The sequence below is a fragment of the Aricia agestis genome, chromosome 8, assembly GCF_905147365.1.
Source record: "Aricia agestis chromosome 8, ilAriAges1.1, whole genome shotgun sequence".
Lineage (NCBI taxonomy): Eukaryota > Metazoa > Arthropoda > Insecta > Lepidoptera > Lycaenidae > Aricia > Aricia agestis.
This window is the reverse complement of record NC_056413.1, coordinates 16508771-16526391: the sequence shown is the minus strand read 5'-3', so window position 1 is coordinate 16526391 and position 17621 is coordinate 16508771. Positions and strand designations below refer to the sequence as shown.

Below are 17621 nucleotides of genomic sequence, written 5' to 3'. Positions count from 1 at the left end.
ATTTCATTGAACTAATGCATATTTCTAGTAGAACTTGGCCTAGGAAACCGTATTTCACCCTTATCATCAAATAAAAGATTATGATTGATAAATAAAGTCTATTTGAAAATATGATTTTATGACAATAGGATTTGTACTGGTGACTGTGATTTCTGGTGATCAGTTAAATAAAAGCTATATTTTATGACCCCAGAATTATAGTGATGTACCCATGATTTTGACCATGATAAATTGTAATGGTTTTTTTATTAATTTTAATTATTAGTAAACGTACTGTATCATAAATGTTAAGACTAGGTTCTATTTTTATTAAATATCCAATAGTACATGTTGGATGACGTTGGGTTATAAATAATATTTGTGATTTGTGAATTGTGAGTCATTAACTAGTACTATCACCTGTGCGTTCACGGTGCGCGTAGTCGGCGACGCGACGCAACAGGCGAGGCGCCAAAGCGCGGCTGACGCGACGCGACGGCTCGGCCGTCGGTTGTCGCCATTTTTGTTCAGTCCACTTTAAACCGGCTGGCGTGGTGCTCGTACGTCACCACTCCGGCTCCGTTACGATCGTAATATAAAATCAGCTCGCATTTTGTGTTTCAAATTAATCCGCATCAATTTTTTATTGACGATTCATACGAAACTATGTTTTTACGTGTCAATATTCATGTGATTGTTCGATAGAAAGTGTGCGGCAACTTCGGTTAGTGAAAACTTTGTTTATTCGTAGTTAATTTTGTGTTGTTTCGTTTAACTGGATTGTACACCGTTCGCAACTGCTAGCCTGAGGTAAGTTTGATCTAAAGTTCCCCAGCTTCATCATTTGCAAGTTAACAAAATAGAAATTATGCAAATAAATTACATAAAACTACGGTACTAAAATTTCAATATGCCCATTAAAATACCTATGGGTATGCTAATCGACTATCGAGGAGGAAGTGAATATTAATTGAAACCTTACAACTATGCGAAAGAAGCTAAAATCTTAATTTACAATCTTTAAATTTATCTTTGCCATGAAACACACAAAATATCTGTCTACCTACATCTAATTCTGCGTTTAGTTAATAATTGTAGAATTTAGAAGTAGCTAATTAAAAATGCATGAGAATAGCGTAAAATCTGGTGTAGGTAGGTTCTATTCCTGTTGCTGTGGGAAGGTATGCCTATGACCGGTTTCGTTCATCGCTTAGGTCAAAGGCTCCGCGGTGACCGCTCGCCTGCTAATTGATATGTCTTGATGTTTTCACTTCACCACACGATATGAATTCGGAATGAACGCGTTACGCGTTGATCAATTGTTGTATTGTTTTCACAATAATAATTTCGTTGGTTCCAATTTTAAAGTTATCGACATGGTTTTCCCGACCTTTGTGTTTTCCCATCACTATCGAATCAATAAGTCTCTTTGGATTGGTTCCTGTAGTATTCTTAATTCAAAGTTTAAAATTTCCATACCCATTCATCTTTTATTTTTAAGTAATTAAATTAAATTTCGTCTATTAGATGCAGGTAGATCATTGACATAAGAAACCATGCATGTTATTTCAATTATCAATACTATTACGACCATTGACCAAGCGATCATCTAGTATTATTAGTCAAATTACTTGACTAATAATAACAGGTAAATAATAATCATAGGTAATAGGTATACTAGATGATCGCTTATTTGACTCAAATAAGCCAGATATCTGCAACACCTGTCTACTAGACAGTATAAAATATGAACTAGTTTATATTTTATTACGTCATTAATCATTAGTTTAAAAGAGGCCCATCCACGGCAGGACTGCCGTGCAGTCCTGCCGTGGATGGGCCTCTTTATAACTTGTATCCATACTCCAAGTCCATAGCCATGGTTATAAGTTATCACAAATAACTATTTGGATAACAACGAAATGATTGGATAGAGACTGAAGTTCTTTGGAGTTTGGGGCTTAGATTGTCTAGAATTGGAAAAAAAATCAAACCAAAAACACCCAAAAAATTGTCAGCTTTGAGCATTGACTACGCGCGCCGGGAAAGTCTCTTAATTCTTATTAAGTATTTTTAAACTTTCAAGAATTCACTAGCTAACTGGTTTTAGTTTTAACTTTTAATTAATTAAAGTTGTTAATAGAATTATATTTCCCTCAATAGATGCAAAACAATTCCGCGAGTTTAAAAATGGCCGAATCACGCCAAAGCTTGAAGCACCTAACTACCAAGTGGAGTACCGAGGTCCGAGTACCACTTGGTTGCGCTCGGCTGCTCTGTGTATTTTTGTAGAATATATAATTTTGTGTAACTTGTTGCTACGAGTAGTTTGCTTTATTACGCAAAATGTTTTAGAGTTATTTATCCAATAAGTTGGTACCTTTTTTTTTTTTTTTTATGGGGACTCCCGCTGCGGATATGTGGGACTCGCCGCGGGCGAAGATGGTGTGTGCCGCGGCCCTACCCACTAAAACTCTACGGTGCTCCTAGCCACCGCTTCCTGACGAAGTCGCGGGAACTGTACGACACCATCACTTCATCAGCGGACGTCTGCTTAGTGGGCTGCAGACTCTTCTCGATGGGAGCGTTTTACTCGCTCCCCAGGCCAAGCATAGGCCCCAATGGGGGCTTGCTTCTAGAATCTAGGCCATTCCACTGCGTTTTGTCGCGATGCGCAGGAGCACACTGCGCATCGCGACCCTCTCGGGGACTCAGTGCAATGGGCGACTGCATCCCCATACCGCCGCCCTGAGCACCCCGGTTATGGCGGGATGTTGTTGTCGCCATTGTTGGCACGACGTCTACGCCTTGGCCGTCTTCTGGGGTCGAGCGCCTCCCTTTCTCTTATGCGCTCGGCCTCCTCTTTGGCGGAGATAACTTCTTCGGCGAAGTCTTCCACCGCTTTCCAGTCCGGGTCGCCGCGCAGCAAGGCTCGCACCAATGCTGGCAGCGTGATGTCAGGTCCGATTGCGGCCGTCAGGGCCTCGCGTTGTCCAATCCAGGAGGGACAGGCCATCACGGTGTGATCGGCCGTATCCCTGTCCGCGTCACAATGGTGACAGCGTGTATTCTCCTCCCTTCCGACGATCTCGCACAGGTACCGACCGAAGCACCCATGCCCGGTCAGCACCTGCGTGAGGCGGAACGAGAGTGCTCCTGTCTTCCTGTCGAGCCATTCCTTGAGTACAGGGCGGATCGCCAGCACCAAGTCTACGCTGACTTGCGGGTTCTCTAGCCGCTCTCTCCACATTTCAATAGCCGTCTCTCTAGCGTCATTCCTCCACCGACGTACGACGTCCGGTGGGGGGTTGCTGCCCCCCGCGCGGGCTTCTGCGCAACGCCAGAAAACGTCGGCGAAGGCACGCGCGTCTAAATCCCAAGGGATGGCTCCCGCGAGCAGGCATGCCGCATCTTTAGATATTGTGCGGTAGCCACGGACGGCTCGGGTAGTCATCATCCTTTGTAGCGTGCCCAATGCAAGCCGGTTCTCTTGCTGCAGATGGTCTGCCCAGATCGGCGCCCCCTACATGACCATGGAGCGCACGATGGGGGCATATACAATCGCCGGCAGCTAATGCTCGGGCCCCCGAGTTTAGGGAGCAACGAGGCCAAGGCTCCGGCGGACTTCGCTACCTACGTCTGGAGCTTCTTGAAGTGCTCCTTAAATGTCCATCGGCTATCTAGGACGAGACCCAGATACGTCATAGATGGTGTGACGTTAATCTGGGTCCCACCGACTATAATCGCCAATCCGGGGGGTGGAGAGTTCCTTGGCCCGTGAAAGCCACGTACTTCGTACTTCTCCAGCGCCACCTTTAGACCCAGAGCTCTGATCTCCCGTACGGTCTGAGCGGCACCTGCCGTTGCAAGGATGACGGCCTCTCTGTATGTTTTTGCACGGCTGACGGTGCAGGTATCGTCAGCGTAACATACTTCTTCCACGCCGGGTAGATTTGAATTGAATGCGTTAGAAATGTCCAAGGACACAACCAATACAATCCCACCCCGGGACACCTCTTCCTCTACTATATCACGCAGTCGCGCCACCGCTCCTATTGTAGATCTCCCTGAGCGAAACCCGTATTGGTTTTCGCTCAGATTGGGGCCGACGCTCTCAAGATGTTGGGCGAGACGCGCCGCCAAGATTCTCTAGTATTTTGGCGATCTCATCTAGGAGTACGATAGGCCGGTAGGCCGACGGCTGATCTTCGGCCCGTCCAGCTTTCCGCAACAGCACGAGCTTCCCGGTTTTCCATCGCCGTGGTACTCTACCCTGGACCAAACAGTTGGTCAAAGCGGCGAGTACCTGCGGCTCCATCTCCTTCATTGCGAGGACCCATGCTCGTCCCGGTATGCCGTCGAGGCCGGGTGCCGTATTCTTGAGGCCCATTTTATGGACCGCCGTCGCTAGTTCCACTGATGTGACTGGCGGGATCTCTTCCTCGTCATCGGCGGTTTCCTCTTGTTGGATCGACGCTGTTGGATTGCTCTCGGCCCCAGATGGGAAGAGGGTCGTGATGATCCTGTTGCGGAGATCTGATTGGAGGATCTGCGTCAACGGTGGAGCAGCGGGACGGAGTTTCTGGCGCACCCATTTATATGGTTTGCCCCAGGGATCATCCTCGAGCGTCTGTAGCCACTGATCCCAGCTGTCTTTCTTCGCCTTTTGTATGGCGTCCCGAAGTATGGTGCAGGCTGTTTTATAAACCTCGTAGAGGGTGTCCTCCAGCTTGGTGACTACGAATCCTCTGCCTCTCGTTGTTCTTCCGGGAGGAGGTGGAGACATTCTTGGTCCAAGGACCAGAGCGACCGTTGCATCCGCGTCTCCAATCCAATCATTTCTAGACAGGATGCGATACGGCTCCGACAGAAAGGCTAGGTCAATCGACCACTGCGCCATGCTCTGAACCAGGATGTCCTGCGCCCGGGCGCAGTGGTTCAGATTGCCCTGCAGGAAGCGATGGGTCGCCGTTATTGGGCTTCCATCGGGGCCGCTCTGGTTTCAGTGCCCGCCGTAGTGGCGGACTCTTGAGACACTTGGCTCTTCTTCGAGCTCCTTTTCCTCTTCGGCACAGGCTTGCCGCATGTTTTACTGCCGACGCTATGGTCAGCCGGTTTTCCGCTTGCCTCACAAAGAGCGCAGTGTGGTGCATTCTCGCACTGCGCAGCTGAATGGTCTGGCTGGCCACAGCGGAAGCATAGCTGGCTGCGGTCGACCTCTTTCGGACAGGTCGCTCGGGTGTGTCCGGTCTCGTGGCACTTGTAACAACGCATGGGGCGTGTGGATAATAGCACCACGTGCACCACGGTCCACCCAACGTAGATCTTGGTGTTCGGCGCCGAGATCTGGCTCGCAACTTCGACCGGGCACTTCACCCAGGCCGATCCGCTGCCATTCCGCTCACACCGAATCACACCAACCTTTACATCTTCGGTGGCGCATCCGCCAGGTCTGGCGATGGCTTCTGCTATCTCCTCTGAAGTGGCCGTGTCATCCAGCCCTGAAATGCGCAGCTCTGCACACTTTTGCGGTCTGGAGATGCGGACTTCTCTCCCGTCCATGACCTCCCTTAGTTTATTTGCGAGTGCGTCCGCCTTTTCTTTGGAAGCCGTGCCGGATATCCCATACATTCGAGCTCCGGTCACGGCCTGTTTAAATTTGACAGACGGGATTTCTAGTGCGACCAGGTCAACCTGTCTCTTGGCCTTGTCCATCACCTCCTTATAGGACACTCCGCGCTGTGCTGCACCCTCTTGTAGTGTGATGACCACCGCTGCAGTCTTGGGGGAACGTAACTTCCCACCTTACTTTCCCTTCTTCTTTTTCTTGACCACTCTCTTGGCCGCAGTCTCTTCCTTCTTCTGCACCTTTCCTTTCCTCTTCACTATTTCAGTCCACGCCGGTGGAGAAGCGGGACCTGGCGCTGCTGGTGTTGTTGCAGCGTCGAGTCTTGACTCAGCTGCCTCTACAGCGGCTGCAGACTTCTTCGTCTTTCTTTTCTTCTTTTGAGCCGGACCAGGGTTCAGAGGTGGCATCAGTGTTGACACCGCTGGTTCCGGCTCAGTCCTTTGTTGCGGTGGTTCTGCAGATGTTAGGTCCGCAGTCTCGTTCCTTTTGTCCGCAGCAAGCGGTGGGCGCAGACGCGGGGCTGGGAGAAGACGGGTCTCCAAAGCCTCTAGTCGTGCATCCAGCCGTGCGTTAGACAGAGAGACCGCCTCCCGTACCGCTCGCGCCATTATCTCTTCGATGTTGGACGGGGGGGCCGGAGAGGCAGCCTGTGGTCGCAAATTAAGGAGCTTGCGTTTAACGATCGCGAGCTCTTCCTTCAGATCCGTAATTTCTCTGGAGAGGCGTTTGTTAGCCGTCTCTAGGGCTCTTGTTTCGTCAGAGGTTGAATGACCGAGGAGGGCCGCGCATGACTCTCGAATGACGAGTACGGCGTCTTTCAGAGCCTTTACGTATCGTCCGCTCAAGTTATTCGACGTTTTAGCCACTTTGGTGATGGAGTCCAGGCTCTCAATTATTTGGGTGCCCAGTTTCGCCCTAGTGACTACGTCATCCTCCCCCATCATCACGTCCGAGGACACCGATGGACGCTGCGAACGCATCTCGGCGAGCCTCCTCGTCTCTTCGATGAACCCTTGTTCGGCCTCGGCTTTTTCGGCTTCCCGCCGAAGGGCGAGATACTCCTTCTTAGCCTTGGCCGTACCCACGTAGTCTCCTGTGGTGGGTGGCCTGCCCCTGCCACGTTTGGTGTTCTTTGGGGTGGCCGAGGTCTTGCGTTTGTCTGAGTCGGACTCCTCTACTTCGCTTCCTCGCCTCTTCCGGAAGCGTCTCTTCGATCTTTCTGTTTCTTCCTCTCGACTTTGAGAGACTGCGGTTTCATTTCCGCTCTCTTGGTCGTCCGAGGTTCCTTCTCCAGTTCCAAAGAACTTACTCTTGACGGGCATTGGTCTTGCTGCCCGTGTGTCGTCTTCTAATTCAGCCAATCGCTCTAGCTGAGCGATGGGGGTCCGTATTGGAGGCCTGTGTTCGTTCGATTTGGGGGCAGAGGGGCCCCCGGGAGTAGCCGTTAAGCCCGTTTCCGGTGCGGTTATGTGCGCCGATCTCGGATTAACGTGCGCCGTAGTAGTAGCCGTAGTCGTCGTTGCAGCCAAATCATTAAGCAAATCAGTGTCCTTATTCGTGCGAGAGTCGTCGGTTACTGAACGGGCATTGCGCCCGCCAGCTAACGAATTTATGCCCACCCCGTAGTACGAAGGGTAGACCTCCACCGTGGCAGCGGCGGAGGTGTGGGATTCCCCATTTCTGAGACCCACCCGGAGACCATACTCAAATTCGCATGCTTCCATTATCAAAAGGGGTGCTCATTAGGGTTGAGCGGAACCCGTGGCCAACAACAAATAGAGAGCGTCCTAGCGGCAAAGTCACCCACTTGCCATGCAGCCTATTGCGGGACGGGGCGTAGGCTTGGGGGTTGTAAAGAGGCCCATCCATCATCAATCACACATACAAACAAGACAAAATTGTAGAGTGTAGAGAAGGAATAAATACAAGGAAAATAGAGAAGAAAGGATGGTTAAAGACAGGACGAACAAATATAATATAATGAACAAAACAAGTAACCTAATATAAAAGAGAGAAAAATAGAGAAAGACCGGCTTTCAGCCATCCTGAGTACCTCATCCCGTGTAAAAGGCGGGGTGGCGTACCCAGGCGCCCAGGGACACGATCGTGGACAGACCGGTATAGCCCCCAATAAGTTGGTACCTAGTCTACCTAGTAAAATATAGTAAGTTGTCTAGATCAGTGTTTCCCAAACTTGTCGGGACCACGACCCATCTACAAGAAAGTTTAAAGTTCGCGGCCCACCTTGTGTCATGAAGATAAAACAGCAGCGGTATGTTGCTACTGCAGTATTTACCCGTTAATTCTTATCGTAGTTCAATACCATATCATCATCGTCAGCCTTGCTTACTTACAATTACATTTGCGTTCGAATGCCCCGCCCCGTCCCGCACGCACCCACGACGACGAACAAACCCTTAAAATGACAATCGAATGAGTACGATAATCGTCCTATAGTTTCAGGGCCCACCCAAAATCTACCCGACTCGAGACCCACCAGTGGGTCGCGACCCACACTTTGGAAAATACTGGTCTAGACCAATGATTTCAGACCATTTTGCTTGGAAAAGTGTGGCAAAGTATCCAAAGTTGACTGCAAACTACGAAGAGCGAAGTTTTTTGATACAATTTTGAATGATAAATCAAGATTTTAAATACTGTGTCCGAGCCAAGACATTTAAAGCAAAACGAAAAGCATTAAGCACAGCAGACCATAAATTACTTGAATTGTCTTATTGTGCCCACGAAATAACATCATAATATTAAGTATACTGTTTTACTAATGGCTACGTAAAAACGTCAAAGCTCTGCTTTAAACCAAGATGATACCTTGATTTTTCTTTGGTCCGGCGACATAAGAAAAAGCAAGGATAACATCTAGTTTTAGTTATTTTAGGTTTAACTGACTTGGGTAATAATGTCGGGTTAAGGTCACACAAATTAAGGCATCTAGGTCGGGATGTCAGACCTAATCCGCTTTTACACTTTTGAACACTTTACCCAATGTATTTGTGTTTCGACGTTTGAAATTCGAAACCGCTTTTAGTAAGTAATTATGCTTCATAATAATAATTCACATGACATATTTCAGACCTCAACTCACTAAGTATTTAAACAAGCAGATTTATCATCTGATGATTTTATTGACCCGTATGACCGTATCTCAAATATTTTTTTTATGAAATAAGCTCGTTGCAAACGAGTAAACGGGTGACCTGATAGAAAGCAACTTCCGTCGCCCATGAACACTCGCGGCATCAGAAGAGCTGCAGGTGCGTTGCCAGTCTTTTAAGAGGTAATAGGGTAAAAGGGGAGGGTAGGGAAGGGAATAGGGGAGGGTAGGGTAGGAAATCGGAGAGGGTAGGGGAGAGAATAGGGTAGGGGATTGGGCCTCCGGTAAACTCACTCACTCGGCGAAACACAGCGTAAGCGCTGTTTCACGGCGGTTTATTATGAGCTGTTTATTATGAGATTAAATTAGCTTTTGATCTATGCATGAGCATGTAGTAGGTACCAGTAGTGTGACCATTGGAACATGTAAATGGAGATGTGCTGCACTAGACAGTAGACATAGTCCTGCCAAAATGTAGGCCTGCTATCTAGGCAGATAGGTCCTACATTTTTAGGTCCTGTATTTTCTCAGATGTACCTGCTTACAATTTTATCTCGATATGGTTTTAATAAATTCGCTATTTTACTGTTGCGCAAATGTGAGAGCAAAACAGTTTAGTTTCACAAGACCGTGTTAGGCGCTAGGAACTAGTTCAATAGAATACTAAACAAATACTCGCCTGCTGCCTTTATTTGGTTACTATATTGGAAATAACAAGAAGTTCTAGGAAATATGTAACAATGTTAAGCTTGTGACCCGGATGGAAACTGACGGGATTTAGGTTTGGTAGTAATCGTGACCACTAATCACTAATCGTACGAGATTCGAGTTGAACCGAGAAAGGACATAGGATACTTTTTATCATGGAAAAGTGTACGGTTCTCGCGCGATTATATTAAGAGGAGTCCACACCGCCCTTTTTTCCATACAAACGTTGCCCCCTGTTTCCTCCCTGGATAATGCTAGTAGAGTTATAATTTTTTTCCTGAATATCTACGGCCACTAATACAATGTCCCTATGTTTTCCTTTTTTTCGTAATTTAATTATTAAACAAGATATGAACGTTCAAAAACCCAAAAAAATGGCCAGATTTTCCGATGTGTTCAAACATCCATAAAACAGATTTGGCTAGATTATACAAAAAAAATAAAACATAGGAACACAGCTCAAGCCTTTCTTTAATCTTTGATGAAAAAAGTACTTAAATCTGTTAAGTTTTGGAGAAGGAATCAGGGGACAACGAATCGTTGATTTTCTGCAGTTGTCTCCATCGCGTTCTGCGGCGCGTATAGGCTTGAGGTAAGGGAGACAGCTATAGATATAACACGTACTTTTTTTTCATTTCTCTAGCCCCTGGTGTATCCTCTTAAGTATACGAATCTAAACTTGTTTTTCATCTATATAGTTAGTGATAATTACGTATTTCTTACGCTTTTCTTAATTTTCCCCTTACATTTAAGGCACTAGTCTCTTCGATACCTATGTACTATCTTAATAGTTTTGTTTTTACATTTCTTGACTGATATTTATTTTATATTATGGGAGGAATTAAGTATTTTTAATTCGGACAGACATTAATGACATGACGAATATTTTTAATTTAATTTGAGGTTAAAAAGCTAATTTAAGCAAACCTTCAAGAAAAGAGCTTATTCCCTCTTAAAAGGCCGTCAACGCACCTGCAGCTCTTCTAAAGTTGCGAGTGTCCATGGGCGACGGTAGTTGCTTACCATCAGGTGACCCGTTTGCTCGTTTGCCCCCTTATTTAATTTAAAAAATATATTATTTGTGTCTATGAATCGGTCTTTACATAACCAAATTACAATAAACAACTAAAGATTAATTCCTTATAATATGGTAATAAGACATTGGCTTCCGAAGATACAACACATCTAATTTCCTCCCCCCTCTTCATTACCATGAGGGGTGGGGGGAACTGTCACAATGTTGCCTGATGAATTATCCCGCGTTTTGTGCCAGCTAATATTTTGTTATTAATTTAATGTCGCGTTTTTGTTGGGAGTTCTGGAAGAGTTTTTATTGAAATCTTGATGTAATCTGCAATTTCATTGCGCCAAAATTCGTTTATCGGTAGGTATCTGGCTACCGCTACTAAGGCTATCCTATGTCCTTTCCCAGGACTTATTAAAGCATTCCTTAGATACCAGACATATTATATAATACACACAAGCTGTCCCAGTGAACTTCGTGTCACTGTAAAACCTTCCCTGGACTTCTACAAATATTTTAAGACTAAAATCAGCCCAATCCGTCCAGCCGTTTTCGAGTTTTAGCGCGACTAACACATGTGGAAATTCATTTTTATATATTATATAGACTAGCTGTCCCGGTGAACTTCGTGTCACTTTAAAACCTTCCCTGGACTTCTACGAATATTTTAAGACTAAAATCAGCCCAATCCGTCCAGCCGTTTTCGAGTTTTAGCGCGACTAACACATTTGGAAATCCATTTATATATATATATATATAGACTAGCTGTCCCGGTGAACTTCGTGTCACTTTAAAACCTTCCCTGGACTTCTACGAATACTTTAAGACTAAAATCAGCCCAATCCGTTCAGCCGTTTTCCAGTTTTAGCGCGACTAACACATTTGAAAATCCATTTTTATATATAAGATTACACACATACATATATACATATACCTATATATACCTATATATATATATATATATATATATATATATATATATATATATATATATATATATATATATATATATATATATATATATATATATATATATATATATATAGTATGAAAAGAACTTTTAAATACTTTTCAGTATGGATCAACTCACAACTACCATAATATACTACCAATACTACCATAATGATGTTGTGTTGGGATTTTGTTACGAATGATCAGTGGCAAACTTCGTAGATGATCTAAGATCTTCCGATCTATATTCTGTCAAGAAAGTGAAGAAATTAAAAAGTGGCAACATCGTAGTGTCATCCCTTTCAAATCAATCTAAGAAAAAAAGGATGGCACTACGATGTTGCCACTTTTTAATTTCTTTACCTTCTTGACAGACTATATGGTGGTAACTGGAGTCCTATGCTCGATCAAGCCGAAACCCATTGCAGTCTATTTCAAACGTTAGAAACTTTGATAGCGCGTTTCAGGACGCGCTTCTTGGTCCGCTAAAATTCCTTTGGCTTCTAAAAGGATGGTGTTTTGGCCTATACTAAGCCCTTACTAATTAATCGTTGTATAATAAAGGTTTTACCTAATATTGATAAAAGAGGAGTTATTCCATAACGAAGGGTTTAATCCGGACTTGGGATAGCAAACAACGAGACCAACATCTTAAGAGATATTCACCAAACATTGGATATGTTTGGGTAAATTCTGAACTTCCAACTAAGATATAATATAAATGCGAAAGTGTGTTTGACTGTCTGTCTGTTACTTATTCACGCCCAAACCGCTGAACCGATTTTGATTTTGCTGTTTGGTGTGGAGATACTTTGAGTCCCGGGAAAGGACATAGGATGCTTTTATCCAGGGAAAAATGTACGGTTCCCGCGCGATAATTAATTTTGGCGCAATGGAATCATAATTGTGTGCGTGATCTTCAGTCTGTCATAAAATTCATAAAATTAAAAAGTGGCAACATCGTAGTGTCATCCCTTTCAAATCAATCTAAGAAAAAAGAGATGACACTACGATGTTGCCACTTTTTAATTTCATGACTGTTTTGACAGACTGTAGTTGGATATATTTGGGTAAATTCTGGTTAAACAACACTTCCAATTTGCAACTGTAATTTATGAAATGTTGCGAGGACATTAATCTTTTTTCCACATAAAAATGTGTATTCGACTCATGTTGTATCAATTCCTGGATACATCTACGGCGATTCTATAAAGAAGCGACAAAGAAAACGTCTTGGATAGAGGCCCTACATCCTCATGGGAATAATCCTTGCCGTTTTTTTTTTAAGAAATAAGGGGGCAAACGAGCAATCGGGTCGCCTAATGGAAAGCAACTAGCGTCGCCCATGGTCACTAGCAACATCAGAAGAGCTGCAGGTGCGTTGCCGGCCTTTTAAGAGGGAATACGCTCTTTTCTTGAAGGTTTGCAGGTCGTATAGGTCCGGAAATACTGCTGGTGACAGTTCGTTCCAGAGTTTTACAGTGCGCGGCAGAAAGTTACGCGAAAAACGCACGGTGGAAGACTCCACTCATCAAGGTGATGAGGATGGTATATTTTTCGCGTGGGACGATGGCGAAAAGTTGCAGTTTCTTAGTCGTTGCGTCTAGCAATTATAATACGCTGTACAAATATTTAAATACTATTACTAATATTTAAATATTTGTACAGCGAATAAATATACAATGTCTGTTTATCTCTGTCGAGCATATTGAAAAAGTTACAGGACAGATAAATGCAGGGGACCTTGAATAGGAATAAGAAAGTTAAAGTTAACGATAAAACCATCGTTCAGGAAACAATCCCTGGTTGAAGCTCGCTTCCGCGCGCCATTTTTCGGTCCTTCGAAACCGGATAAATCGCTTTATTCGTTTACGGAATCTTGCGTTGTGTGGTCCACCGGTTTGTGACCACGGAGCGTGAGAAAAGGAGTCAAGTAACACCGTTAAATATTAACTGTAGTTTAATTATTGCATTAATAATGTGATGCGTTAAGTGAACTTATTAGTTCACTATTTTTACATTGCAGGTTGATTTTACTTAATGATTTACAATAATATTTAAAGTATATTCAATATAGTTTTGATGTGGTCTTTGCATAAGATTTAATCTCTCACCAGCTACAAATCTAAATTACATGACTATTAATCTATCAATATTCAATATACAAAAAATCAGCTCGGTATATATCCGTTATTATTCGTTATAGGGTTCTGTAATCAACAAAACTTGGTTGACTACTGAACCCTAAAACGGAACCCTTACAAGCTGATTTTTTGTATATCTTCTTCTTTCTTCTTCTTCTATCTTCTATATATATAAGACTCAATGGTGACTTAGTATATATTGATTGACATAGTAATCTATCAACGCGCAGCCCAAGCCACTGGACGGATTGGGTTGAAATTTGGCATGCAGGTAGATGTTATGACGTAGGCATCCGCTAAGAAAGGATTTTGATCAATACCACCCTCAAGGGGGTGAAAATAGGGGATGAAAGTTTGTATATAATAATACTTCTTAACGCGAGCGAAGCCGCGGGCAAAAGCTCGTTGATAGATTAATAGTCATATAATTTAAGGATAACATTGTCCTATAAATAGAACAATCCATATTTTAGGACCATCAAGTTAAAGTATGAAATCCTATCTATCTCTGTTAGAGTACCTCTGACGAGATTAAAATGTTGTTCGTCTTCTTAAAAATGACTCACAAAAAATTAGCTTGTTAGTAATTTAAAAAAAATTGTTCTAGGGCTCCCGTACTATAACGTCTTTAACCAAAAAAAAAAATCCACATCCGAACAAAGAACCTCCTTTTTCGGAAACGGAATACTTAATTAAAATTACATTATGTTAATTTGCGAGTGTAATAAGTTGGGCAACTGTGACGCAACTGTCCTTTTGGTCCGAACAATCGGTTACACAACGACACAGATTCAGATATCGCTCAAAACCAACTCGAAACCCCAATAAAATCTGGTCTTTGCTAAAAGTAGGCTGATATTTATTATGTAGTGGAAAAGTACGAGCGGATGCAATTTTTACCAGCGGGGCTAAACTTTTACTGTTACTGAGAGGAATTGCTATTGTGACCACAATAGCAATTCCTCTCAATCAATTCAGCAAATGAATTCTCAAAACTGTCAAACTGACAAATGTCAAATTAGTACGACTTACTAGACATGAATCGCAAGCAGAATTGCATTTTGCGATTAAAAAAAAATGAATCATATCATGATTCATATTATGATTCTCCAGAGCGACCATTTTAGCCCCGCTGGGCGCTGACTTTGGTGCGGCGGAAAGGGCTTTTAGGATAACAAGATAATATTATGTTATAACTTTGCCGTTTTAAGTAGTTTCCTTATATCATTTTCATTTTCTTACACATATTCTGTCTTAGCCGAATAGGACTGGACATTGGGAGAGCCATGCTTCGGCATGAATGGGCCGGCTCGACCGGAGAAATACCACGTTCTCACAGAAAACCGGCGTGAAACAGCGCTTGCGCAGTGTTTCACCGAGTGAGTGAGTTTACCGGAGGCCCAAACCCCTACCCTATTCCCTTCTCTATTCCCTTCCCTACCCTACCCTATTTCCTTCCCTTCCCTATCCTCCCCTATTGCCCTATTCCCTCTTAAAAGGCCGGCAACGCACTTGCAGCTCTTCTGATGCTGCGAGTGTCCATGGGCGACGGAAGTTGTTTTCCATCAGGTGACCCGTTTGCTCGTTTGCCCCCTTATTTCATAAAAAAAAAGATAAAGGACGGTTGAACTGGTCAATCTACACTTATTATTATAGGAAGTAATCTGTGAAACTACTGCGGGGCTAAAATGGTCGCTTTGAAGAATCATGATATGAATCATAATATGATTCATTTTTCTAAAATCGCAAAATGCAACTCTGTATGCAATTCATTTCTGTATTTTTGTACTGATTTGACATTTGTCAGTTCGACAGTTTTGACAATTCATTTGCTGAATTGATTGAGAGGAATTGCTAAATGTGACCATTTTAGCCCCGCTGGTCCGTTTGCAATAACACAGTTGCGGGTACGATAGAACCTACCGCAAGTTGCAACATCATGATGTCGCCTTCGAATAATTATGAGGAGTCCACACCGCCGTTTTTCCATACAAACGCTGTCCCCTATTTCCTCCCTGGATAATGCCGGTAGAGTTATGATTTTTTTCCTGAATATCTATGGCCACTATTAGCATGTCCCTATGTTTTCTTTTTTTTCATAATTTTATTATTAAAAAAGATAAGAACGTCCAAAAACCCAAAAAAATGGCAAGATTTTCCTCTGTGTTCAAACACCCAGAAAACGAAACTGGCTAAAATATACAAAAAAAATAAAACATAGGAACACAGCTCAAGCCTTGTTTTAATTCTTAATGAAAAAAGTACTTAAATCGGTTAAGTTTTGGAGAAGGAATCAGCGGACAACGAATCGAAGATTTTCTGTTCTTTTATTAGAACTTTTGTCGTGTTGTCTCTATGCGCTCTGCGGTGGGAGAATTGAGATTGGTGAGACAGCAATACATTTTCAAATACCTATTTTCAATTTCTCTCGCCCCTGGTGTATCCTCTTAAAGGATGTAGCAGGTAGCTGATCTAAATTCTGTGTTAGGTTTAGATAAGCTCACGTTCTCGGTATAACTCTGCATAACGTTTTGTTCCGGGCCCGTGGTGTGTGGGTGTAATATATCCTCTTGCGAGGCGAGCTTGATCTATTGAAGGTTATCATATTATAATCCCCGATTAGATTATTTTAAATACAGCATTTGTGCTCGATTTCAGAAGTTTTTCAACACGATTTTTTAATGAAATAAGGAGGCAAACGAGCAAACGGGTCACCTGATGGAAAGCAACTTCCGTCGCCCATGGACACTCGCAGCATCAGAAGAGCTGCAGGTGCGTTACCGGCCTTTTAAAGGAGTGAGCACACTGACACGGGCCGTGCCGGGGCTCAGCGTGCCGGGGCTCATCGCAAAAATCCGTCTCCATACAATTTGTATGGAAGCGGCAATCCGCTGCGCCCCGACACAGTGTGCGATACGCGCATCCGCTTCCATACAAATTGTATGGAGGCGGATTTTTGCGATGAGCCCCGGCACGCTGAGCCCCAGCACGGCCCGTCTCAGTGTGCTCACTCCTTAAGAGGGAATAGGGTAATAGGGGAGGGTAGGGATGGGAAGGGAAGGGAAAAGGGGAGGATAGGGAAGGGAATTGGGCCTTCCGTAGACTCACTCACTCGGCGAAACACAGCACAAGCGCTGTTTCACGCCGGTTTTCTGTGAGAACGTGGTATTTCTCCGGTCGAGCCGGCCCATTCGTGACGAAGCATGGCTCTCCCACGTTAAAAAAGCACGCTTTTATAAGCTTGGGCTGTATGGATGGATATGTAACGGAGTCTTTGAGCACGATTTTACCTATTTCCAGTAGTCTAAATAATCCTTCGACCGTGGATTCTTGGAAATAGATTGTTATTCTATTGTGTCTCGCTCACCGGTGAGCTTATGGGGCTTGACTTCAAAACTTTGCATTACGATTTAAGAGCCAATGACAATGCTTACATTTTTTAAATTGTTTTGAAAGCATGTTTTTTTTAAACTATTATTATTAAGTTTATTTATTCATTGGGGCTTTCGTTTTTCATTGGCTTACTAATCAACAACGAAGTTGAATAACTCCTGTCAAAGTCCAAAGAAACTTGCAGTTGCCTTCCTTATATATTCGATTCAGATCGTTTTCCATGTATCTCATAAAAACTTCGTTTTTAATCATTTTATCGAGCATGATTTGCCTAGTTGAGTACTACAAGTTATAACATTTCTCTGTAACAACTTTGATTTATAGCATACAGTTAATATACCTAGCGGAATAGATCAACAATCTCGAGCTGTCAAACGAAACCGAAATTGGTTTACATCTGTGTGTAAAATATGTGTACTTACACTATACACTTAAGCCGGCGCCAGATATGGGCTTCAAAGTTTGAGCAAACTTTGCACAAATAGGAAAATGTCAGTGCCACACTTGGCGAATTTGCGTATTTGATCACATGTCTGGCGCCCGTTACACAAGCATGATTGAACATATGAATTCTATGAAATCAAATTGTCAACTTTCAACGTGCCAATAAGTACCGACTGGACGTCAAAAAAGAGTTCTGCTGTCATGTATCACACGTCTCTTTTTACCACGCAGTGTTAC

The 17621-nt window shown here is 43.6% G+C and overlaps 3 protein-coding genes across 4 annotated transcripts in view; 1 reads left to right on the top strand and 2 right to left on the bottom strand.

Moving 5' to 3' along the window:
* Positions 1-527: 527 nt before the first annotated feature.
* The window catches only part of LOC121729373, a 170213-nt gene continuing 153119 nt past the window's right edge, over positions 528-17621 (top strand). For both annotated transcript variants that reach the window (XM_042117858.1, XM_042117856.1), the window contains exon 1: positions 528-789. The gene's annotated coding sequence lies outside the window, so the exon portion shown is untranslated. The remainder of the gene's footprint in view (positions 790-17621) is intronic.
* LOC121729583 lies at positions 2741-3433 on the bottom strand. The gene has a single exon (XM_042118142.1). The coding sequence runs from the start codon at positions 3431-3433 to the stop codon at positions 2741-2743; it is 693 nt and encodes a 230-aa protein (XP_041974076.1).
* Positions 4951-5694, bottom strand: LOC121729582. Its single transcript, XM_042118141.1, has one exon. It carries the CDS (start codon positions 5692-5694, stop codon positions 4951-4953), a length of 744 nt encoding a protein of 247 aa, XP_041974075.1.

Coding starts and splice junctions, on each gene's coding strand:
- LOC121729583 (XM_042118142.1), bottom strand. CDS start 3,433: ATGACTACCCGAGCCGTCCGTGGCTACCGCACAATATCTAAAGATGCG.
- LOC121729582 (XM_042118141.1), bottom strand. CDS start 5,694: ATGGACAAGGCCAAGAGACAGGTTGACCTGGTCGCACTAGAAATCCCG.